The sequence below is a fragment of the Podarcis tiliguerta genome (genome assembly GCF_965153285.1).
Source record: "Podarcis tiliguerta genome assembly, chromosome: 2".
In the NCBI taxonomy this organism is placed as follows: domain Eukaryota; kingdom Metazoa; phylum Chordata; class Lepidosauria; order Squamata; family Lacertidae; genus Podarcis; species Podarcis tiliguerta.
In genome coordinates this window covers 52,626,009-52,651,325 of record NC_139535.1, presented here as the reverse complement: position 1 = coordinate 52,651,325, position 25,317 = coordinate 52,626,009, and the positions used below count along the sequence as shown (strand labels likewise).

Below are 25,317 nucleotides of genomic sequence, written 5' to 3'. Positions count from 1 at the left end.
GGAGGCTTCTGCGACCGGGGTTAATCTCTTCGGGTTATCAGCAGGTGGCAAGAGCAAAAGGACCTCTTCCCCAAGGAGTGGCACCCAAGGGCGGCTGTTTGCTAGGGTGCCAAATAGGGAAGGGGCCTCTGCCACTCAGACAACCACCATTTTCCCTAGGCCTGGAACACCCAGAAAAGGATGAAAGAATGCTGAATATGCACATCCCTCCTCTACTAGGTGTGGGCTGCCTTGCCTGAGGGCCCATTAAATCCTGAGGCTGGCACTGTTGCCATTTATTTTTCTGAGGAGGGAGCATGGTAGCCAATTTGTTTGGGGGGGGGGTAGAACTTTTGTTAGGGGGGACAGAACCCACGTGAATGATCTGTTAAGTATTTCTGTTGTTTTTCTTGATCTGGGGTAGGCAACTGCCCCCCCCCCCCCTATGCTCATGGGACAGAGAATCTTAGACCTTTAAAAAGCTGTTTAATCTAATTTTATGAGGGAAAAGGAAAGATTTATCTGTCTAGGGATACAAGATTACAATGCACACATTCCATATGCAATAAATACACCGCAATTGCTCATTCAATAAGTCTGGTGAGCATGTACCATTTGTTCTTTGAACAGAGTCTATTATTTATCCATTTTAGCTATCTCAAGATATTAAAAATAAGCCATTCCTTTGTTCTTTTACAGAAGGCACTGCAACACATTTCCAGTGCCAAGCAAAACATAGTTTGCAGTTTTAAAAATATGCAACAGACTTAGTTTAAACGAGCTGCTATACCAGCCTTAATGAAATCAAAATGTTAGAGCATTCCCCTCATTCCTGCTGCATAATGTCTCAGCACTAGATCACCTCCTTGAGACCTCTAATTGGTTTGGATATGGCTAAATGTTAGTTCCAACCAAGTAAAGCATAAACTTAGCAAGGAAACCAACTCTTATTCTCAGTATACACATCAAGTACTGCTTATGCTTGCATTTTCATGAAATCTGTCTGACCAGCCTCCTGTTGGCCAGCATAATTTGCTATTCTTGGCTTAAGTAATTGCTTACCTGTTTTTTCATGCGACTTTCTGTGTAAATGTTCACAGTTGAGTTTTTCATTATTGCATAATGTAATTTAGAGGGTATTATTGTTTTTTGTCCTTGTTTGTGAGGGCCTCCCTACCCACTTACTGCCCCCTCAGACAAACTAACTGTCAACACTTGGATGTTGGTGATGGGGCAAACAGCCACATTTTCAGAGAAGTAGCCATCCGGAAACATTGTATTTTTGCTGTTCACATTCTACTGAAGTCAGGGATCATAAGTAATGCATGGAGACTGTGGACATCATCTGCATTTCCTTCCCCACTGCTTCCTGCCTGGGAAGTTCCACAGTGTAAACAGAGCCTAATCATTTGTCTTTGCATAACAAAAATGTTTTTTCTTGTTTGTAGTCATAATACTCTGGACTTCCTTAAGTCTTTAGGGTCTAGATATACAACTTCTTGTAAACTTTCTGAAGGCAGGACTGCACTTCACCCCACTGTTATGGTCATACTATATCCCTAAGCAGGATTACTAAGGATGCTGCTGTTTTGTTTTGGGTGAACTAATTCAGTGAAGCAAAGCATGAAGTGGGTATCTTCAGCCTGCTTTTAGTGTGATTCTTCACCATTTGTCAGTAAATAATTGATTGGTGTACCCCACCCATCTGACTGGATTGCCCCAGCAACTCTAGACAGTTTCCAACAAATATAAAAGCATAATAATATCAAATACAAAAAACTTCCCTATACAGGGCTGCCTACAGATGTCTTCTAAAAGTTGTATAGTTACGGTATTTATCTCCTTTACGTCTGATTGGAGGACGTTCCACAGAGTGGGTGGCACTACCGAGAAGGCCCTCTGCCTGGTTCCCTGTAACTTCACTTCTATCAGTGGTGGGACCTCCAGAAGGCCTTCAGAGCTAAATCTCTGTGTCCGGGGTAAACATATTTGCCAAAATGATGCAAGTGAAGGTGGCGTTTGTAAAGAAGAATTTACAGTTTCTCATCTACAAATGTTCTCAAAGGCTGCCCTTCTCTTCAAAATGATTTTGTTCTGGTTTGTTTTGGCAGTGGCAAATGTTTAATAACAACCTCCCTGGCAGTCCGCACATCTGCATTTTCCTTTTGAGGAAATCACAGAATTGGGACAATTAAGTTTTCCACATGACATGTAGTTTCACTAGGTTACTGGCAACACAGAAAGTCCCCAGAACTCAGCTGCTTCTCCACTTTGCTTGTTCGTAGTGAGATGTGTGAGTTATATTGTGGAACAGATGGGGAAGGTGAAACAGAGAAAATAATTGGCTTTGTCTTCCTGCTTATTCTGAGAACAGAGTTAAGAGACCACAGATTTGGGCTGGCATTGCAGACAACCAAACCAGTGGTTGATATTTACTGTGGTCCTTCCCCATTTCATGAAGTACCTCTCCATTAGCATTGCACTGGGCTTCAGATGCATCCAGAACCAGAAGGAACAATGTCCTGTTGAACCTCTGGAGTGCTCAAAAGCAGCAAGGCACCTACATAGCACTGAATGGCTGAAGGGCTGTTGCAGCAATGTACTGCAGCCTTGTTACCAGGTGTAAATGATGGCATGGCTTTTCCTGAGTGGCCTCTTCATGGATGAAATCACTAGCTGATCTTTATACTGCTGACACAAAGCCCTTGGCAGGTTTCCTGCAAGGCCCTATTGCTGAAGGTTGGCTGCATCCAAAGTCCCTAGTAGATTGTTGCTAGTGGTTGCTGTGGAACCATATTGTTTGGTTTGCTTATTTTCCTAAAATCATCTCTCAGTTTGGAATGGAAAAAACAAGTCAAGGAGAACATTACAGGCCTCTTGCTTGCTCTAGGGAGCTGGATCTTGAACTTTTGCAAGAAATATCCATGGGAATAAATCCAAAAATACTATTGAAAAGAGTCTAGAAATGGGTCTATTTTTGTCATTTCCTGGGAGTAAACATCTGCCAGAGAAATGTTAAATTTGGAAGGATATAAGCAGCAGACTTTGTAGCAATTTGGCTGGTTTTTTTTTTTGAACCTTGGAAGATCCAGTCTTTTTCTTGCTACCTCTTATAGTTGGGATTATTTTCTTTTAAAACATCCATCCATCTTTGTCGCTCACATTCATGCTACATTTTTTTGAAGTCCAGAGATCTGCCCATAATCAAAACAGTTGTCTTGATTGTAATAATAGGCAATTGAATGACTTATGTTACATGGTGTATTAATTAAAATTGCAACTTAAAGTTGTGAACTTAAAAGGAATAGCATTCCTTCTTTTACTACATTGCATAAACATAGGAAATGGATGTAAATCCAATATGCAGATATGTTTTCTCTCCCAAGTTCCCACTTCTGTCATCTTATCAAAATATTTGAGTTTAAATACACTTTCAGAGCTCCAAAATAGAAATTTGGGGCCATCCATTAAAGTTGAACGTTGGAAGATTCAGAAAAGACAAACAATAGTATTTATTTGCACAGCCCATAATTAATCTATAAAAATTGCTCCCACTAATAATATAATGGCCATCAAGTTAGTTAGCTTTAAAAGTGTATTAGACAAATGCATGGAGGATAAGGCTCTGTTTTGCCTCCAATGCTGGAGGCAGTATGTCTCTGAACACCAGATGCTGGGTATAACCAGCAGGGAGAGTGCTGTTGTACTCAGGTCAGTGCTGCAGGCTTCCTATAGACAATTTGTGGGCTACTGTGAGAACAGGATGCTTGATCCAGCAAGACTTTTCTTGTGTTCGGACTCCCCAGACAAATTGGGTTGCTAGTAGCTGAATTGACATTGAGGCCTTAATTCCATGTGTGAGTGCTACTTTTGTTTATTCAGTCATGGCCAGGGAGATTGCAACTTGAAAATTCAGGGCCAATATGTTAACATGTGTTAATTGGCTTACTAATACCAGGATGTGTGTATTATCAACGGCTATTTCGTGAATTACCACTATCAATTATGCAACTGATTATGTCACTGTACTTTCTGCTTTTCATGTTTTTCTTACTTCATTGCTTAAAATTCACCTCTGAGCCTTTTGTTTGTATGTACATCATAGATAACACAAATCTTTTCACTTTGAGGAAAAGGTGTACAAATCAACTATGTTGACAGCAGTGATATAGCCACTGTTCCAAGAATAAAAAGTGATATGTGAAATCTCTTGTTATTTCCATTCCAACATCTGCCAAGCCAACCCACTGCCATATCTCAGCTAGAAAGGACCTACACTTTAAACATGAACAAAACTGATGGAACATTTCCCCCTCTTGTAGATTGTCTCCTTCCTTCCTTCTAGCTGGTTAATCAGTTAAAAGCTCATTTACAAGACAATAACCTCTGATTTGCTATTCTTTAGTTTCCTAGAACAAGAAATGTTTGCAGGATATGTGATGTGGAAGCAAAGCGGAAATTGATAAAGGAATAGATTTATGTTATACATATTTTATGTACATGCACATATGCTGCTGCATATTTCCTTGCCAGAAAACGGTGCTTGTTGTTTACACAGATGATATCCTCTAAAGACCAGAGATTGTTTCATAATTGTACAATGAGTGGTTATCCTGGTTACTTTAATGTAGAAAACCAAGGCCCGGAAAAACAATTAGCCAATTCCCCAAGGTCAAATCTAAAACCTTACAATTACCAAATGAGTACATTCTCCTCTGCTGTTTCTCTGAAGAATGTAGTTGTGTGTGTGTGTGTGTATGTGCTTGTGAAGGAAGAGCAGTTGTTCCAGCCTTCTTTTAACTTTACTTTCTCCATAAGCTTTGATTTTTACCACACACAAAAAGCCCCTGAGTCTTGGACTATAGAATGAAGGCAGGGAGGAGTTTAATGGTCAACAACTTTGCTCCCCACAACAGTAAAACACAATCCCACTTCAACTAAAATCTAGAATTAGATAGTCAGGAATTTCTAAAGCAAGCCTTAGGTTAGGAAATGCCTGTGCACAGCCTGCCTAGCTCAAGAAGTAAACCATTTTTTAAATGCAAAACTTTACATGTCTGCTCAGAAGTAAGCCTCACTGAGTTCAGTGGTGCTTACTCCCAGCTTAGATGGTCTAGGACTGCAGCCTTATAAAACCAGGGACAGCTGGGATACTTATGGACAGCTAATGGTGAAAACAGTACTAGAAATGTGGGAGATTAAGATATATTATTATTTTTGCAAAAGCTAGCTGAGACACAGCTGGCTCCTGTTTATTTTTGTCACTGGAAGACATCAAAGAAACGTTCAAATAAAAACATTATCATGTTGGTCATAGGTCTGGTTCTTGAACTCATGACTGATTAGAACAATGAACATCAACTTCCATAGTGCCTGGTGTAAAAGAAGTATCTTCTCAGAGATAACAAGCGCTGTAAGAATTTTATAAATCTTGAGCAGCAACCTTTATTATCATTTCAGCTTGATTTTTCCTTACAAGACCAACTATCAAGAAGAATACCTGAATTCATATCATTTATTTATCTGGACTGGATGGCCTAAAATTGGAAAAGGCCATTTAAACATTATTCTTAGTATCTCTTTTAAGTTTAGCTAAATCAGTAATTCACCTCCAATGTTAAACTGCATCTGACAAGCTCAATCTTGTCACTAATAAGCCTTCATTTAAAAAAACCTTTCATCTTCTTTTTGAAGGTACAGTTCTCTAGGCAGGATGACTGTGACATAATGAAAACCAGGCAAAATGGGCACTGTGGTCAAGGAACCATGAAACAGTACTTGTTTGCCATATGTGTGTTATACCATGATGCTAGTCTTCATCTTCATGGGCAAAGAGCACAGCGGAATGCACAGAATCAGTGTTAATAACCCAAAATATCATCTAGTCCAACCGCTGACCTGAAACTATAAACTCCTCAGTCCTTCCCAGACTACAATCCATCTGTAGTCCCAGTGTGCTAGAATTATATGTGTGATGTTTGCAGAGCAAGCATGACGCAAGCAAACAGAGCCAAGCCACACACTATGAGGTAAGACAGTGTGCCTAGTCAATCAGTGTATGTGTGTAATTGCTCCTTCCAAAGAACTTCCAAATGAACAATACAATAAATATATGTATTTTATGCAGATGCCAGCTCATTTCACATATAAGGGTTTGACTGGATCCATTCTTTACACTAAATGGAATGGGCAGAGCCAGTGTGGTGTAGTGGTTAAGAGCGGTAGTCTCGTAATCTGGGGGTCCGGGTTTGCGTCTCCGCTCCTCCACATGCAGCTGCTGGGTGACCTTGGGCCAGTCACACTTCTTTGAAGTCTCTCAGCCCCACTCACCTCACAGAGTGTTTGTTGTGGGGGAGGAAGGGAAAGGAGAATGTTAGCCGCTTTGAGACTCCTTAAAGGGAGTGAAAGGCGGGATATCAAATCCAAACTCTTCTTCATCTTCAGAGGAAGTTTGACACCCACCCTCTTCCACCTTACCTAGCTTTGATCCACTTCCTGAAGCAATTTTCTTCCAGCATGGCTCACCTCTGGTATCGGAACAGGATTAAGGAAAGCTGTTTAAAGCAGTGGAGGGCAGCAAGGTAACACATGGTAGGGGCCGTTTCTGCTGCCCACACTCTGTGCTCTTTTTTCTGTAACAATAGGCCCCAGCCACCTTTTTATTTGCATAAAGGACAAACACTTGCACAACTACTCCTTCATGCCTAATTTAGCCCTGAAGCCCCTGGTGAATATAAGCAAAATGGATAAAAGGATCAGTTTCCAAGGGGAAAGGACAACAGTGATGGTGGGTATTGATAGGATTCTTTGGCAAGCTCTGAATAACTTTAAATATTGAAAATATCAAAGCCAAGACTTCCTTGATACTTTTAAACAAGACTTTCATTCACTCCCTTGGGACTTCTTGCCTGAGGGTATCAATTACACATAGCATCACACTCCTAAATGTTCTCACATGGTAGACATTAGTTTAATTTTTAACAACAAAACAAGAATTAAATAACAGAATCAACTTTCTCAGTAAAGATGTAATGTGTTGTGCTCTCAATTCTGAAACTGTGCATCTCAGCAAAACTGAAATTGTTTAATTAACCACATCCTTTCCCTGTCTCCTCCCTTGGTTTAGCACTCAATGCTTCTGAAGCAACCAGATGGGACAGTTGGTAACACTGCCTGTTGGCCCTCTCCATTATTTTTGTCCCATAGTACAAAAGACACATAGGCTATTTTGAGACTTCAAAATATTTCTAAATGCTGGGATCCTGGTCCATATAGAGTGCAGTTATTAAAGTAATTGACATAAATTGGGATCAAACAACATGTTATATATAAATGTGTATAACCTAGTCTTTACAAACACTACCCCATGAGGTGAAAGCCACAAGTGGGGGCAGGAATTTTGAACAGGGTAATACAGTCAAGAACCCATTCTGATCTGTTGCTTCTCATTACCCCCTTCAGAAGCAGCTTTTATCCAAAAACAGCCCTTGAGCTACAGTTTGTATGTAATGTATATTTTGCAAAACAATTAAATTTAGTTGTTTTGAACAAGATGTAGAATAAACTGTCTCTGGACTGAGATTCAAGTATTCAGGATATAGCTATAATTTCAAAAGTAAATTTAAATTACTGAGATCTAATAGGAACTTTGTAAATTGTAAGAATGCTCTCTCTGTGTGTGAATGTGTCTATACACTCCACAGTGCTGAAAAATGGGTTGAATTTGAGCAAGATATTTCATGCTCTTTAGATTGTTTTACTTCTCTCTGAAAAGCAGCATAGGGAAGTCAGATAAGGAGAGTGTCCAACATTATAGAATGGCATATGAAAAACAATCCAGAAAAGATGAGTGCCTTCTGGGTTTAATGATGATTTTCCATAAAGGCTTAAAAAAATAGGCTCAGGTTTTCATTCTCAAATCAGGTATATAGGTATCAGTGTCTGCATCGGTTCATGGAAAGAAAACAATTGTGAGTCAGCTTCATCATTTCTGCTGTTAACTGTAGCAGGGAATCTGGTTAATTTCAGTGCCATGGGACTGGGCAGGCTCTTCATCTAAGCCAGTATGCAAAACGATTCCATAGACTTAAAAATTCTAAATGACAAAGTAAAGAAGCAATTCTAGCACAACTAAAATTCAGCCCTTCCAAATTCCTAGGGAGTCACTCTAGCTCTCTAGTGACTAGTACAGGAACAGTCCAATATGCATGCATCACATTCACAGTCCAGGAGACAAGCAGCCGTGGTATTTTAAGATTAAATTGGCATAGGGGAGAGAACCTAAACCAATAGAGACTCAGTGGGCTCAGTGTTTTCTTGTGCAATCTCTTCTAGTGTATGAGAATTTTGTTCCTCTAGCCTAGGCTGTATTTGTTTGAAAGTTTGTTAAATCTGACATTAAGTGGCTTCCTGTGTATGCTGTTAATAGGAGGGTATTTTCTAATCTCAAACTCTAAAATTTAGCCTATTTGTCAAAGGAGGAACTGGAGCAAACTCCTCTACCCATCAGAATTACTTGGAAGGAGTTGTCTGCACTTGTACATCTTCCTGTATTTTCTTCAAGGTATCAGCCATCAAGTTGCAAGCTTTCTTGTGCTTCTGCCAGTGCTGTACCTGACACTCTCTGCAAAGGGGAGAGTGAAAAAAGAAAGGATTTTAGAAAAAAATAATAGGTAGCTCAGGAGTCAGAATGGAATATGGATATATAAATTTGTTAACTGCAAGATTGAAGCCTCCCTGATACCTTTAGCAGATTGCCATTCTACTTGAGGTACTGCCTCTTGATTTCTATGATCTCCTTTGTGGAATTTTAGTAAACTGAAATGTTCATTATTGTGTTTTGTTATTTTAATTTTGTTTGTATGGGTATACTAGTATGAACTTGAGAAAAGTTGTACTGAATATGTCTTAAAACAGTATTTTGCCTCGAGTGTTTATATCACACAGTGATTAAAAATCTATTTGGATTAAAAATCTGATTTGGATGCTGAAACTGGAATTGGTGTTGTATAAACTATATACTGTAAAACAAGTTCACTTTGGAGTGGGGCACCAATTTGTGATTTTTACCCACATATTTGAGAGTGGGACACTGATTTGTGTTTTCTTACCCATATATGAATAAACAGGAATTCTGTTATCCCCTATATATCCTTCTGTAGCCAGCACAATGTGTATTTTTGCTTTCTATATTTTTAAATAAAGTATAGCATTGTGGCTAAAAATACAGGCTATGATGAGTTTATTAGTCCTGGATTCAAATCTCTCATCAGCTTTAAACTCTCTGGGTAGCCTTAAACAAGCTACTATTGCTCAGCTTCTCATCTTCATATGCAATATGTAAATAATAATACTGTCCATAGCTTACAAGGTTGTTGGGAAAAACAACTTAGATAATATCATGAAAAGCGCTTTGGGTTCTTAGGAAAAAGCACTATATAAATTTCAAGTTTTAATATTACTAATAATTCTTCCCCTATTTTGCTTTATGGACAAAACTGGCTGGGGGAAATCCAATGCAGATTCATACAGAATAATTTCCTCCATCTGAGCTGTGTTTTCCACTAACCCTTGTTTGGAAATTAAGTGTCAGAGCAATGAGAGGTAACCTTGAAAGATGACATCGAGAAAAACGTATCTTCTGACTCAGTTAAGAAAGCAAAGGGCAGCCTCAGTCTGCACAACTCCTCTTTATAATGGGCATGAATGATACACATGAGAGTTGCTATGGTATATTGCAAGAGGTTTGATCAGCCCTATAAGATGTGAGGAATGGTTAGCTCATGTCATTTAGGATATGCCTAATCTAATGACTGTTTTATTGTTAAAGGTCTATTAGATAAGAGAGAGTGGATATAAAATGAGGACGTCGAAGCATGGATCTGAAATATATTTCATATAATTTCATATATTTCTGTAAGGAAAACAGAACTGCAATGGAGGGATATTCCTCTAATGGAAGTTTAAAAGTCTGCACTGTGGACTCAGTAGGAGTAGTAAAATACCTCAGAATAGCAAATGTCTGCTAAATAAAGATTGTTTGAGAAAGTCAGTGTTCCTATTAATAAGATTAATCAAGGCTATAAGAAAAAAGTTTATTTAATTTTGGAACTATGATTTAAAGATTAATACTGTGTATTTTTTGCATAACAAAATGCTTACAAAGGAAGATGCAAAGACTCATATGGAACAGTATAATCACTAAGTTGCAGAGCTCAGATTGCAGTAATGTTAGTAAATACTACTAGATTTCACAACAAATGAGCCAGAAAAGCAAGATTGTAGTCTAGGTAAAAGCCAGTAAGGTGTCCTATAGTATTCAAAACACAGGCTTTAAAATGAATGGCTTTTGCTCTGAGGGGTATCTCTGAAGCTTTTGCCTACATATGAGCTACCCAAAAAAAGGGCTCAGTATAGCACAGCAACTGTCTTATGTTAGGTGTACTTACCTTTTGCAATACCATTCATTCCGGCAACGAGAGCAGCGTTTTGCTGCCTCGGAGCCACACATCCCACACTTGGGTTTCTCTGGGATCAGGGCTTCCATCACATCCAGGTTGTATGTTTTTGCCCATCTGATTTAAGACAGAAAGCAGGCTTCAGAAAGTCCTTCAAGCAACAGCAGATAATTCCAACAGTTACTTAGTCTTCGTCATGTGCTACAGGATACAGCCTTTACATCCAAGACTGATATCACATTCAGCGGAATGTCAAGTGGTATTGTAAGGTAGCTGACAGCTAGTTGAATTTAGTGCAATATGAGAAAATAAATAAATAAATAAATGGATTCACAATCTTGATTTAAAACAGTGTTATAAACACTTCATACAACTGCAGGCTGGACACACAATGACATCACCACATAATGGAAAAGCCTTTTCCCAAAGACTTCCTTACACCTGGAGGACAGAACTAGAATTCAGACACTAGCAAGTTAGAGATAATTAGAAATATTTAAACACGTTCAGAAATGAAATGAAATAAATTTCGGAAAGTTTTGATGGATCATACTTGTGGACCCATTTCCTAATTCTAAGAAAGCTTTCTTGTGCTTTGGACACTGCTAACTGAAAAAGGCAATATAAAAGATAACTATAACACAGTCCTAGAGCAACAGTACTTAGATGTGGTGCCTGGGTCCTGTAAGGCGAGTATGTGGCAGGGAGCCAAATCCCTTTGGCAAAAAACCAAATCTGACTCAGAAGTGTTTCACATGATCTGCTATGGCCTGTTAACATTCAAGAGGCTTTTATAGGTTTGAACTCCAGCTGTTTTTGCTTTGGTTTCCTTGGATGATGCACAGCTTAAATTCCTGCTTGGCAACTCCAAAGGCCTGAATACCCACCTGAGGTGGATGTAAGTTCTGAACAGGGACACGGGTGGCACTGTGGTCTAAACCACTGAGCCTCTTGGGCTTGCGGATCAGAAGGTCAGCAGTTCGAATCAGTACAGCGACGGGGTGAGCTTCCATTGCTTTGTCCTAGCTTCTGCCAACCTAGCAGTTCGAAAACATACCAGTGGAAGTAGATAAAGAGGTACCGCTGTGGGAGGAAGGTAAGTGGCATTTCCTGTGCTCTGGCTTCCGTCACGGTGTTCCATTGCACCAGAAGCGGTTTAGTCATGCTGACCGCATAACCCGGAAAGCTGTCTGTGGACAAACTCTGGCTCCTTTGGCCTGAAAGCGAGATGAGTGCCGCACCCCATAGTTGCCTTTGACTGGCGTCCAGGGGCCCTTTACCTTTAAGTTCTGAACAACTCCAAACCGAACACTAAAGGACGCTTTTTTCATGACATTATGTTACATGAAAATAAGTTCACATTTCACACGTCAAAGACCTTCTAATTTTACTATAGGAAGTCAAATTTCATCCGGGGGTTCCTAAACCTAGTTGAATTGGGAAAGCTGAATGTTTGTTATTCAGCATGTGAGCTTTCAGATTCTGTGCATCCAGCTGGCTAAAACAAAGACTTGCCATAACATAAGCTTTGATATAGTATGAATCTGAGCATAGTAAAATTTTACCTGCAAGCCTGGCTTTTCAGTTCCTCCTCTGAAGGGCTAAACATGTTGTTTACCTGGTGCTTGGCAATTGCTTGCCATTTTCCAGAGTTCTTACTGACAATGTTTTCCCATATTACAGGAACCTGTTAGGACAGCGAAAGAAAGAAAGAAAGAAAGAAAGAAAGAAAGAAAGGTGAATCCATCTAAAGCAAGGGATTCGAGAGCAGTAATAATTCCTGAAGCTCAGTAGAGTGCAAGCACATTTGGAAGCGATAAGCATCTATTTATATAAAAGAAAAAAGCAGGATTTCTGTCTAGGTTTAACTGACTAAAGGGAAAGTCTAACAATAGAGTTGAATGGGGAGACTTCTGAAGGAATATTGAACAGTTTTATGTAACAGTGGACAAATGCCAAATAGAAGAAATTTCAGTATAATTCTTTTAAGAAATTGCAGCCTCTTCTAGACAGATTTGAATTAAGCTTAACAGCATGAGCAATTCCTGGCCTGCTTGTCCTCTACCTATTTGTTTTTTTAATAAAAAAATATTTCTGTTTGATTATCTCCCAAATCCTTGCTTCCCCATGCTAGAATCCGCTTTACTGCTAGGGCACAACTAGCAATCAGTTTCCAGCATGTTGGTTACATGAACTAGAAATGAGGGAAGTCTTGCTTAGAAAAGAAGCATTGATGGAAAAAACAGACTTGTTCCATTTAGCTATTAAACTCTCTTTGTGTGTATCTGATGTTGTTATTATTTTGGAGGGGAGTGAACCCTGTCTGTCCCCCTGACGATTACATATTTATAATATAATTTGTAGTGTTCAGGTCTTCAGAAAATACAATACCAGAACGCTCCAGGATTCAGTAGGAGGCCCCAAATACTATAAGTTGAAGGTGGATATTGAGGCATGAGCCTAGAATGTGGAACTACCGGTAGTAGTTTTCAAAAAATCTGCCACATGGCTAAAAGCTTACTTAAAATAGAACTTTCTGTAATCTGTCAGTTCCCTGAAAAGAAACACCCAGGCGTGGGCTTTCAAATATGAGAGAAAAATCTGGCAAAGGGCAAGTGTGATGAAGTTCAGCTCTACAGGAAAAGCTGATGTTTCATTAGAGTTGATGCCCCTATCGAGTAAAAATAGCAGTGCAGGGACTGAGAGTCAAAGACTGCTCTGTGGAGAGACAGAGAGGGAAAAAAGCCTCTTCATCATTGCTTGGCATAAAGACAGTGGGTGAGTTCATGGCTCATTGGGAAGTTTGCCTTGCCAGGGTGTGTACAGCATGGCTGCAGTCCCGTCCACCCCCGCCACCACCAAAAGTCTCTCAGAATGCCAATTCTCAGTTACTGGTACCAATGTAAACTAAGAGAAGGGCAGGGCTGGAGCTCATTGGTAGCGCATTTGCGTTGCATGCAGAAGGTCACAGGCTCAACTCCCAGCATCTCCAGGATAGGGCTGGAAAAGCTTTTCTGCCTGAAACCCTGAAGAGCTGCTGCCGATCAGTGTAGACAGCACTGAGCTAAATGGGCCAGTGGTGTGACTAAGGTAGCTTCCTATGTTCCTGAGAATCAGTAGACTAGAACAGCTCAATAATTAAGAATTTAGACACAAGCACACTGGATTCAGCTTTTCTGGGATCCATTGCACACCTTTATATTCTTGAGGAGTAACTTCACATGCTTCCATGCTCTCTTTTTCTGTGGCTTTCTCCTAGATTAATTTCCTACGTGTTTGCCTATTTAGAATAATGTTACCTGCTGACTATCAATATCCTTGCTTAAGGAATTTCTATGCTCAAATGCTGTAATTCTGATGATGTTAAAACAATCCTGTTCCTAAATTCATATCTGCCTTTGATATTTGATTGCTCTTAAGTTATCCTTAGAATAAGCTCTAATGCCAAATCATATAATTCCAGAGTTCTCTAAACATGACTTTTTATTTTGCTGCTGCGTATATAGGTGGGTTCTCCGGTGTGCAGCAAACCTTGTCTGAACTGTATGCAGCTAACATAAAACAAAGTTAAGTAGTATAGTTTCTCTTGCATTTCTCCTTTCAGCATAGGAGTTCCATATGACCATGCCTGGGGCTTAACCTGTATTTTACTGAATTGGTATATTTCACCTAATCAACCTGCAACATACTTTGGGATTGGTAAACTCTACAGTCAAACTTATTTGTTGGAAACCATCAACACGAAAATAGGAAAATACAAACAGTATAGAAGTAGGTTGCTAAGGCAAACACAGAAACCTTATATGTTGTATATTTATCCCCATCCATCAACAAATAACAGTTTTTCTTATTATTCAAAAAGGAAACTCTCTGAATAATTCCTTTAATAAATCTATCTCTGGGAGAATTATGAAGAGAGCAACAGAGCACATATTGAACAATGTTTTCCACACCTTCCTTGCCACAGATACACGATGATTTACAAGTATTGTGGCATATTTTCCATTCAAATATGCTGTGGGCATAAATCTGAAATATCAAAGCTGCAAATGCCTTCAAAAACCCAATGATAATGAAGGAAAATTGAAGTGCAAGAATAAAAAAGTTGGCTAGAAGGAGATGGTTTTGGATATACCTGCTCTAGTATGAGGTCCTTCTTGGGTGGAGCAGGGTCTGTCACAGCAAGATGGCTCAGGAATCTTTGCAGCTCGAGAAGATTGGGGAATTGGTCAATGAGGACATCGGTCAGGAAGGCACGGAGCTAAAAAGAGATGATCACAAGATTTTAAAAAATGTTAAGAATAAGCCACATGCTAAGTAAAAGGATCTGCATGAACAACGGACACTTTTATACTTTCTCTCTCAGATCTGTCTCAGATCTCAGAGCTGGTTAAGTAAAACAATGCATTTCAAATTACCCAATCTCTACTGCTCAACAAAAAACTGGAAGCAACAATATAAGGAGGCAGAAATTTGCTACACTTGGAACAGCAAGGAGGCCATCAGTTGCAACTATTATAATTACTGCAGAGAAAGATATAAACAAGTAGCCCTCCAGCTCCCATATTAAGCAGGTGTGAGGGAGCCACCAGAAGGCCCTTGGAGCTAGATCTCAGTGTCTAGGCTGAAGGATGGGGGCGGAGACACTCCTTCAGGTTTACAGGACAGGCCGTTTAGGACTTTAAAAGTCCATACCAATATAATTTCTATACAGAATGCAGTACCAGTGTCCTAAGGAAATTTATCTTCTTACATTTCAATGGCTTTGATTTTTTTAAACCCACTCTGCCTAAAAAAGCTCTGAGAGTGACTTACAGATCACTAAAAAGAAGGAAAATATGTGGGAGGATGAAATAAACTAAGTTACAAGTTTTTCTAATGATCAGCCAGGGTGGAAATGTTCAAGGAAATAAGGCATCAAAAGTTGCTGGTCTCTCAGCTGAATGGATGGAGTGGCCCTGCATCCTCTGTTGCAGCAGATGGAATGTGATGGAATATTATTATTAATAATAATAAAATTTGTATATCACCCTTCATCCAAAGTTCACAGGGCAGTTCACAAAATAACCAAAATGATAACACAAAATACATAATAAAACAAAAACAAAGCAATATCCCCACCCCCAACACATGTAAAAGGCCATAGAATGTGCCTTATTAGCACAAAGCTCATTTATATGAGTAATGTCTTGCGGCCGAAATGCACTTGTTGTTGACTGCTTTCTGGAAAATATGGAAATGGCTGAATAACTAATTTAAGGCAAATCTATGCATACTTACTCCCAAGTCCCATGGGATCAAATAGAATTTAATTCCAAGTACACATATACAGAATCCCTCTGTAGTGTTGTAACAAATGTTTATGTTGCAGCAAAATTTGCAGTGTTGTAACAAAATTTGTGTATCACCAAATTCTCAATATTTTTAGATAATGAATTTAAATTTATCAAACAAAAGCTACCACATACTGTTAGAAGAAAAGGGCATTTTCAATGTTTCCTTTAGAACAAAACATCCCACTCCCAAAATAAATGTGTCCCACAGATAAAATTTGTCATCTGTTGACTAATTAATTTAAAATTAACTAATATTAATTTGCCAGTTAGCTCAATTAAGGCTTGCAGGCCCTACTTTACTCCCAGTTGTGATGGATTAGCTGATGAAAAATCAATAATTTTTAATCCTGGTTCCTGCAACATTGTTTAAAGCTAGAATAGTATATCTAAATATGCCAGACTAAACATTATGAGAATCATGCACTTGCAGTCTGTGTCCTCTGTAGTCCTCTACCTTCAGGAGCTGGCCTTTGTTAAAATTATTGAAGTTGTACTTGCGCTGACATTCTGGGCTAAGGAGCAGGTTATAGAGAGCAATCCAGACTTGCCCATCCAACTTAGTCATCTTTACATGGTCTTCATAGGGCACCTCATACCATGCACCATTCTCATACTTTTTCAGCTTCCCTGGGAAAAATGATAAATGGTGATAATAAAGAAAAGGACATTTTTAAAATCATAAGTAACATTTAAATATGCTAAATATAAATCTAGTAGGCAAAAATCTCCAGGCCAAGATGGATGAAAAGCTGCTTACGCAAATGTATAATTTGCACACTTTCTTATGTCCAGTTTGTTTCTTTATCCCTAGATTTAGTCCTTCAGGGGCATAATGAGCAGGCTGTTTTTCTGGTCCTGCAACCCTATTAGGATAGCAAGAAGCCTCTCTATTAGGGTTCTCTTTTGCAGAACTGAAGCTGCAGAATTATGTTTCCTTAACTATTGTTTGCATCTGTCTGTCTCAGGAGACAATGGAAGAGTCAGCCTTCAAGAGTAAAGTCAAACTGTTGGAGAGTTACAAGAGCCTGCCATGGTTGCAGAGACCGATGCAGGAGAGACATGTTTTGTTGCAGCTGGGGCAGATGAAGGCATCCGGTTTTGCTGCTACAGGTATACCATGGCATTTCTTCTAAATCAGTGCCCTAGTGGTATTCCTATACATCTCTTGTACATACATGCTTTCTTCTATCATGACTGTGGTCTACTGCCTGGTTAGCTGTATATTCAGATGACAGTCTACTTCTTGGCATGACAGACTGAGGTACCTGCTCATGAATACACAAGGGTGAGTAGGCACCTGTGAACTGTCATGTTTGTCCTTCACAGTTCTGCTTATCTTTAGAGGTAGAAAAACCAGTACAGGAACAGAAAGGGACAACAAGAGATAGCTAGGCTCAAATAAAAAGGAAACAAACAAACTAAAACAGAGGGGCTATGGTAAGGATAGTTTTGAATTTCCACAACTGGTTACAGAGCATGGGTTGAGGTGCAGCCTGTACCATATATTAATTACAAAAAATGATGAATCATGCAAAAATTAGTTGAAGACATAGCCATCAGAAGTAATGGATGATAAGCTACAAATACATTTACTGGGCAGAAGAGTTATAAAAGGGGGAACCCTGAGTTTTATGGAGAAGAGTGTTAGTCTATCCTGCTGTTCTAGTCTCAATTTACAAACAACAGAGGACACAACCAAGAGGAACCCTTAATACCCAAGGCTATAGGAGATATTAACCAAAGGAACAAGGTCATGTGATTATTTTTTGATAGGAACAATCCCTAGCCCATAACACACACCTTCTTCACGGCAGCTCCATGGAGAATGCTCTACCAACTCTACTAAGAGACATGGAAAGTTGTGGGTATTCAGAATTCTTGTTGCAGCACTCACTGGCAAACTGACAAAACATAAGGATATATTGAAGATGCCAGTTTTATGCAATCGAGCAGCTAAGTGTTTTTGTCAAGGTTCACAAAACTAAAATTAATATGAAAAATTTAAGTGACAAAAATTAAGACCTCAGCTGGTAGTCATGTTAGGATGCTTACAATGAATAATCAGCAGTGAAGAATACACACCAGCAAGCAGTGCTAAAATCCTATCACCATACTTATTATAGCAAAACTAATATATTCCAACACTTCAGTGAGTAATACTTTAAGCAATTAACAGCACTACGCAATGAACATATATAAATGTTTACTCCTATTCAGATAAGGATGTCATCAAGGCTTTAGTGATCATATTCATAGCAATTTAAGTTAATATTCAACTTAAATCAAAATTCAGCTTCTCATTATATTACAAGTTATGAACTAACTCATAGGTACCAACTCCCTGGGGCCCTGGGTGCCCAAGCACCCATAAAATTCCCCATGAAGGGACTGGGCACCCACAAAATTTGGTGCCAGGGTCATGCACACTGCATGGCACCCACAGCCCCGGGCACCCATGGGGCAAAGGTGGCACTCCTTCCAAAATTGAAACTAGCAGACATGGGAATATAGAAAATCTTGACCCCTTCTCCCAGGTGTTTACCTCAGTTCTTCCATGAAAACTGAACATACCTCTCTAATAGACCGGTAATGAAACGGAACACAGAAAGCGCTTTCAGTGAGATCTCAAACTCCATCTCCTCAGCTTGTTTCTTTAGTTCCTGGAAGCAGCAAAATTCACACAAAGAGCTATATCTAAGGCTCAAACACTATAGTGATGCTGCCAGGTGCTGGTGGGGAAATCTGAACCTTTTGAAGTTCTCTCCATATTCAGCAAATGACACTTAGTCATGGCACCATCTCAAGCAGTACCTGGGCCAGAGGTGAAGTTGCAGAGGTGCTGGACCCAGGCCCCAGCAGTGAACCTTAGCTCCCTGCATCATAATTCCTAGAGATAACATTCCCTGGCCCCAATCTTTCTGAAACACTGCTCCATAGTAGCTGCTCCCTCATTCAGGCAATACACCAGACAGGAATCAAGAGAGAAATGTTGGAGTGTTAAGTTTGAGGCTAGAAAACTACATCTTTAAAGCTTTCTACCCCTTGAGGTGGAGCCTAGGATGGGTAGCTAAACACCAGGGGAGGGGGATAAGGGTTGGGAGCTAGGAGCCTGTGGGAACAAGCTGCCTGCACTCTCTGATCTGTCCAGGGTACTAAAGAACCTGTATCTACCGGTAATTGCACCTCTTCTCTGGTCTGGCTTCTTGATACTGCATTGGAAATGTGGCTATTACCTATGCTACATAATCTCAAACTGGTTCTGCTTCCTTACAACTCTTCAGTGAATACAGCCTTACCAGGACTGGACAGTTTATGAAGTAGTTGTGTCCAAAATCAGAAGGCAAAGGGTTTGCAGGGAGATGACAGCTACAAGGTAAGCTGGTGGAAGGATTGCATATTCCTTTACTTAGTGTCTGAGACACTATTAACTCACAGCAAGTAAAACTCTTGAGTGTTCTGCATTATCTTCCCAAGCTTAATACAATGCTAGACAGTGAGACACAACTGGTCAGACTCTACCATGTCACAAAACAATGATGGAAGCATGGAGATAGAGGAAGCTAGCTGAAACTCAACAAGAACTGCATTCCTTCAATGAATAAAGCTTGTTACACAAGTAGTAAATAAAACTCATTTTCACTTAGACGGTTACTACATGCCTAGTAAAGGGGGAACTCGTTATTTAGAATAGCTTCATTACTCAGAACAGTGATTTATGGCCTTTTGGTTCTGAAAAAGTAGTGGGAATAAGTGCAGAGAGCAGATGTGGTTATGGAAACTAACACAGAATGTTTCAGAGCTTTGCAGACATTATTTTTTTCCTGGTCCTACCATGATGCAAAGTGAGATAGGCCACTTCAGAAAGGACATTTGTGAGATCAAAGGGTAGCAAATGATCTGTTTTTTAATTAAATATTTTATGGTGTGGAGGCACCACATGAATTTTCCATCTTGGGAATTAAAGGGTGGAATTCCACATTGCCTTATGATGAACATTCAGTTTATGCAAGCATTTCAGCTTGCCAGATGGAATGATCCCCGCTCCCCCATGAGCTGTTCTGGGGGTTCTCTGAATTGCCCCCACCTGGCAAGAGGTATGCAAAAGGGAGGGGTGAAAACCCCATTGCACAAGCAGAATTCTTTTCACAGGGTTTCTGCTGATGGAGCTGGTTAGGTGAATCCCACCAAAAGTTTTTCTTTTACCCAAAGAGGCATCTAGAAGTGGGAGGGTGCAACTTTTACCAACCTGCATTGATGAAGGATTGGCAAGATCCTCTGACTGAAGCTTTTGTTCAACTGGGATCTTCCCACTGGTACTTCGAGCTGCTAATAGGGTCAGCTTCCTATGGCTGTAATCTATCAAGTCCAGAATGGTATCCTCTGCTGATTCACAGATTTCCTGCACAATAATAGAAATGCTAAATTCTGCAGAAAGAATAGAAACATTATTCCAAATGAAGGCAACTCATCACTTAAAAAGTGGCTTTGGTTACACTCTAGTGTATAAGTTCTCTACAGTGTGTCTCTGAAAAAACATAGCTGTCAATGAGTTAGGCCTAATTTCTAGTACATGGATTAAATGTGTTTCTTCCTTATCCAAGATACCTTCTTGCCTGACCATGCATGTCTAATAGCTAGGATAAGAAGCCATCTGGTTTATTCTGTTGGGAGATAAAATGTTGTTTAGTGAAAAGTAAGAGAAGACTGAATTACACTGTTGCAACCAGTTTAGCAAAAGAAATGTACTAGAAGAGAGTCAAAGGGATATTCCACAATAGGTCAGGTAAGAAAAGATAGGATACTTGACCAGGAATGAAGTAAAAAGTCTGGGGCGAATATTTGGTTTCTGAGGGGCACTTGCCTGCACTTCAGATTGGTAGGGGTAGAGGTTGTAATGTCTGGCCCCAGAGGGGCCAGTGGAAATTTACTTCTGCCAATCTGGGGAGCAGCAGGCCTGCAACGTGAAGTCACATAAAATCTTACACAGATTGGCAAATCAATGACATTGTTACTTGTAGCTCATGCAGAAGCCCTAGGTGATCCTACTCCACTCTAAAATAATCTGTAGTAGAGGAATAAGAAAGAATAAAAAAGCCCAGATCAACAATTATCCCCTGGACCATATTACCACACTGAGAAGTTTCCACTTGGTGAATTATCATGATTCATCCTCAGTGACCTAAATTATCATTATGATATTTTTGTCCATAATCGTTGCTCGTAAAGTCTAAATTTGCTGCCTACCTTGTGAAAAAACACTGTCTCCAACAGGTTAATAATTGAAGCTTCATGACGTAGCTGAGGTGGAAGAATAAAAAAATAAAATATCAAAATGCCGCTTACTGGAGACATTAGTAATGTCAAAAAACAAGAGAATATGTTGTAAGAAATAGAATTCCACTTTTGTGTCATCTTAGTGGTGTGAGAACATAGTGGAGCAAATGTCACATATCAGATTCAGATTTAAAATATTTAATGTGTGTGTGTGTAGTGGTGGGGAAACCATCTTTAGAAATTGCAGTTGATTACACTGAACCTTGGCCTGTAGGATTGTTATGATCAGAACAGGGTATTACATACTGAAATAAAAACTGATTTTCTATATTCAGGATAATAGGTACTAAAATGGGGTGCTACCCTCTTGAAAGGTACAATTTGTTTTGATGTTTTGGAAGCTCTAGCTTTAACGAAATAATTAGCTTTCTCAGAAATTTAGCTTAAAATTTATTGTACATTAATAGTACATATAATCTCCTAATAGTGATAATTCTGGGATGTGCCAGACTAATTTAGCTAGCTGAAGCATCATTGTGTGATACTTTCTTACAGGTACTGTGCAGTATAAGTAGCATAGTATTATGAAATGTTGTACCTAAAACCCTTTAAAAACTTACCACTAAATATATGGGAAATGTGCTTTTTGGTCTGAAATCCTCCAGTCTGCAAAGTATAGGGAATACCTTATGCTTCCAGATCTCCACGGTGATTAATTCCTCAATCAGAACTGGGATCTAAACAGGAGAAAACAAATAATCAGGAATGAGTGAGATATTTCCAGCATAAATATGAGGTCTGTAAGGCCTGAATCAAACAAGAAAATTTCAGGGCTTGTGATATGTCTCTCTGATGTTCAAACAGCTTACTGCAGGCAGAAGAAATTCTCTCACTTTACACACTGCTGTTCACAGGGCAGACAAAAAACCATTACCTGTGACAATGAAAGAAGGTGCACACAGTCTTTTTTGTGGGACACTGAAAGCCAGTGTGGTGTAGCAGTTAGAACTGCCCTGACATATATAAATCTATATAAATCTAATAAATAATAATAATGTGTCAGACCAGGACCTGGCAGACCACAATTCAAATCCCCACTCAGCCATGAAGCTCACTGCGTGATCTTGGGCCAGTCATTCATTCTCAGCCTAACCAACCTCACAGGGTTGTTTAAAACATATTTACTTGGCACTAAGTCCCATCTCAAGGGACATGGGTGGCGCTGTGGTCTAAACCACAGAATATAGCGCTTGCTGATCAGAAGGTTGGTGGTTCGAATCCCTGTGATGGGGTTAGCTCCTGTTGCTCTGTCCCTGCTCCTGCCAACCTAGCAGTTCGAAAGCATGTCAAAGTGCAAGTAGATAAATAGGTACCACTCCGGCGGGAAGGTAAAAGGCGTTTCTGTGCGCTGCTCTGGTTCACCAGAAGTGGTTTAGTCATGTTGGCCACATGACCCGGAAGCTGTATGCCGGAGTTGTCCACGACTGGACCTAATGGTCAGGGGTCCCTTTACCTTTAAGTCCCATCTCAGACTCAACAATTGGTTGTCTGCTCAGTTGTCAATGACTCATGACAGGACCTTGTCATTGCTGGTTTCCCCATTTGTGGAATGTCCCCCTTAGTGATGTCTCTCTCTCTATTATTATTAACTTTCAAGAGTAATTTGAAAACATTCCTATTTACCCAGGCATTTGCTTGCTGAAGAATATGATTCTAGGCAACCATAAGATCACCAATTGAACTAATGCTTTTAACTGTAACAGCTCTTAGAGCATTTTAAACCTGTAACTGCTCTTAGATAGTTTAACTGTAATTGGTTTTATTAATAGAATTTTTAGTTGTTTGGAATGTTTTTCATTAAAAATTGTTGATGTGTTTGTGGGCTCCTTTGGGAGGAAGGGCAAGATATAAATTCAATAATTAATTTGTTAAAAATCTCACTTAGGATTGTGGCCTTAGACTGCATAATCAAAATCATTAAATGCAGCTTGAGTTAGCTCCTAATACCATAACCACCATCATGTAGTCACAAAGAGTGCTGAAGAAGTAATTTTTTCTACCCTGTCAAGTTAATTTGGAGAGAAACTATAATAATCATCATTTATGGTTGTGACCACGGTGGGGCTAGTAGTTACTTTATGTAGGATATAAGTGTATAAACTTGAGTAGCTCTTTGAGCAACCTTACGCAAGTACCAAATAAAACACAGTTCAACTTTTTTCAGGGGAACATAGATTCTGTCAGATACCAATACTTCTCTTATAGGTCCACAGTTGAATGCTTCATACCTTGCCATTGTTCACCAGAAGCTCAGTGAGGAGTTGCTCATGCCCAGCAGAAGCACTCAGTATTGCCTGCATGTTAAGCTTCTCAATGTGCTCATGTTGCCTTATCCACCTAGAAGAGTAGGGTGAGAGTAGTTAGCACCAGTCCCCATTTCTTCTCTGCAACCACCACTAACAACAATTTCTTCTGGCTATCAGCCACTCTTCACATTGTATACACAAGTGTATGATGACATCCCTAATTTGAAAATGCTGTTAGCATCCAGTGTCCTCGAAAAGAATTAACTGCCTCTTATCCTTTCACTCCATTGCATCAGTCTTCAGCTGATGGGATAGCATGTGCCTCCCCTCTTCTCCCCCTCCCAACTTCAGGGCACTTCAGGTGCAGTGGCAGTTCTACATAGGCAGTGTGGCAGGGGGGTTACGGTGTTGGGAGAAGAGGGTTCAAATCCCCACTCAGCCTTGAAGCTCCCTGAGCAACCTCACCTTCTCTGTCAGCCGAACCTACCTTGCAGGGTTGTTGTGCGGGGTTAAGTGAGGTGGGGGATAACCATGTAGGCCCTCTTGAGCTCCTTGGAGAGAAAAGGTGAAATACAAATGCAATAATAAAGAGATAAATAATCTCTTGCTGCCCACGTGGCTCCTGTGCCCAGGGCCGGATTTGGGTTTGATGAGGCCCTAAGCTACTGAAGGTAATGGTGCCCTTTATATGTCCAGCTGTCCTTTGTCAACAACAAATTGTCACTGTTTTTTGTGTTGAATATATGCTATATGGTAATTTATGGACCTAATAGGTATCTGAAGCCATTTGCACATATTGCCATGCAATCAGTCCATGCAGAATGTGGGTACCCTAAAAATAGAAATGAGCAAACCAGTGATATATTAGGGAGCAGGCTACTAGGCGGGGCCCATGACTTACATCACAGAAGCCTACACAACACAAAACACTGTTGCTGTATGTAGGTTTTATTTTACTTGTTTGTTATCTCACATTTTGGAAATGTACATCCAGTGGTTTTTTCCTTTACATTTTTTTTGGGGGGCCCCCCAAGAGAGTGGGGCCCTAAGCTATAGCTTGTTTAGCTTATACGGAAATGTGGCACTGCCTGTGCCATTATTTCCCCACCTGTGGCAGGATAACAGGAGATAAGGGATCCAGACCTTTTTAAAAACAGATGGGGCAGGCAGAAATCCCACAGGTGAAGCGAAGTGCGGTGGCTTTGCCTGTGAGATTCCTGCCTGCCACCCAACTGCTACAGACACTCGTCCCCACAAAGGGGCTCAGCCTCCCTGCTTCGGCCTGCTCGACTCTGAGGCGCCTTCCCCCAGCGAGGCGCTATTTCCTATCACCCATGGACACCCCCTTCCCTCCGGCTCGGCCTCCTCCTCGTACCCGTAGTTTCCGATATCCCGCAGCTGGAAGTGCCTTAGCGACTCCACCAACGCTTCGGTTTCGCCGGGCAGCAGGACGGTGGGAAGCGCCTCCTCCATCGTGGCTTCGAGGGAGACGCCAGGCCCCACGCCGTCGCCATGGAAACGAGCGCGGGCTGCCGCTGCAGCACCACCACCAGCGACCTCTAGTGGAAGGACTTGGCACTGCGGTCCACCGACATATCTCTGCTACGGATCCAGAATGGGCCTCCGCAGTCACTTGCGGAGACACCGTTAAGACCACCGCGTTCATGGAAGACCATCTTAGTCGGCCACGAGTGATTGCCAAAGGAGAAAGACAGACCTGGCATCTAACCCTCATGCCGTGGAAATGCAGTGCCGCAGAAGATTCGATATGACCCCAACAGATTTCTATATGTATGATGATGATGATGATAATAATATTTTTTTATTTATACCCCGCCTTTCCTAGTTCAGAAAACTGGGCTCAGGGCGGCTAACAACAAATTTAAAACACTTAATTGATCTGGTTGCGGTTCCTGCATTGCAGGGGGTTGGACTAGAATACTACCGGGATCCCGTCCAACTCCA

The 25,317-nt window shown here is 40.3% G+C and overlaps 1 protein-coding gene across 1 annotated transcript; it reads right to left on the bottom strand.

The window, feature by feature from the left end:
- Positions 1–6,925: 6,925 nt before the first annotated feature.
- ZMYND10 (zinc finger MYND-type containing 10) lies at positions 6,926–25,103 on the bottom strand. The gene is made up of 12 exons (XM_083429473.1): positions 24,728–25,103; positions 23,335–23,443; positions 21,667–21,783; positions 21,017–21,070; positions 20,019–20,171; positions 18,344–18,432; positions 17,573–17,673; positions 16,227–16,399; positions 14,572–14,697; positions 12,002–12,123; positions 10,428–10,553; positions 6,926–8,602 (listed from the first exon to the last, which is right to left on the bottom strand). The coding sequence occupies exons 1-12, from the start codon at positions 24,823–24,825 to the stop codon at positions 8,491–8,493; spliced, it is 1,380 nt and encodes a 459-aa protein (XP_083285599.1). The 5' UTR covers positions 24,826–25,103; the 3' UTR covers positions 6,926–8,490.
- Between the last annotated feature and the right edge of the window lie 214 nt (positions 25,104–25,317).

What these genes read in the sequence shown, in the direction of transcription:
- ZMYND10 (XM_083429473.1), bottom strand. Translation starts at nt 24,825, where the DNA reads ATGGAGGAGGCGCTTCCCACCGTCCTGCTGCCCGGCGAAACCGAAGCG. An exon ending in AGACAGTGTTTTTTCACAAG is followed by an intron (nt 20,172 to 21,016) that starts GTAGGCAGCAAA and finishes ATTATTGTGCAG; the next exon opens with GAAATCTGTGAATCAGCAGA. An exon ending in ATTACCGGTCTATTAGAGAG is followed by an intron (nt 17,674 to 18,343) that starts GTATGTTCAGTT and finishes ATGTTTTGTCAG; the next exon opens with TTTGCCAGTGAGTGCTGCAA.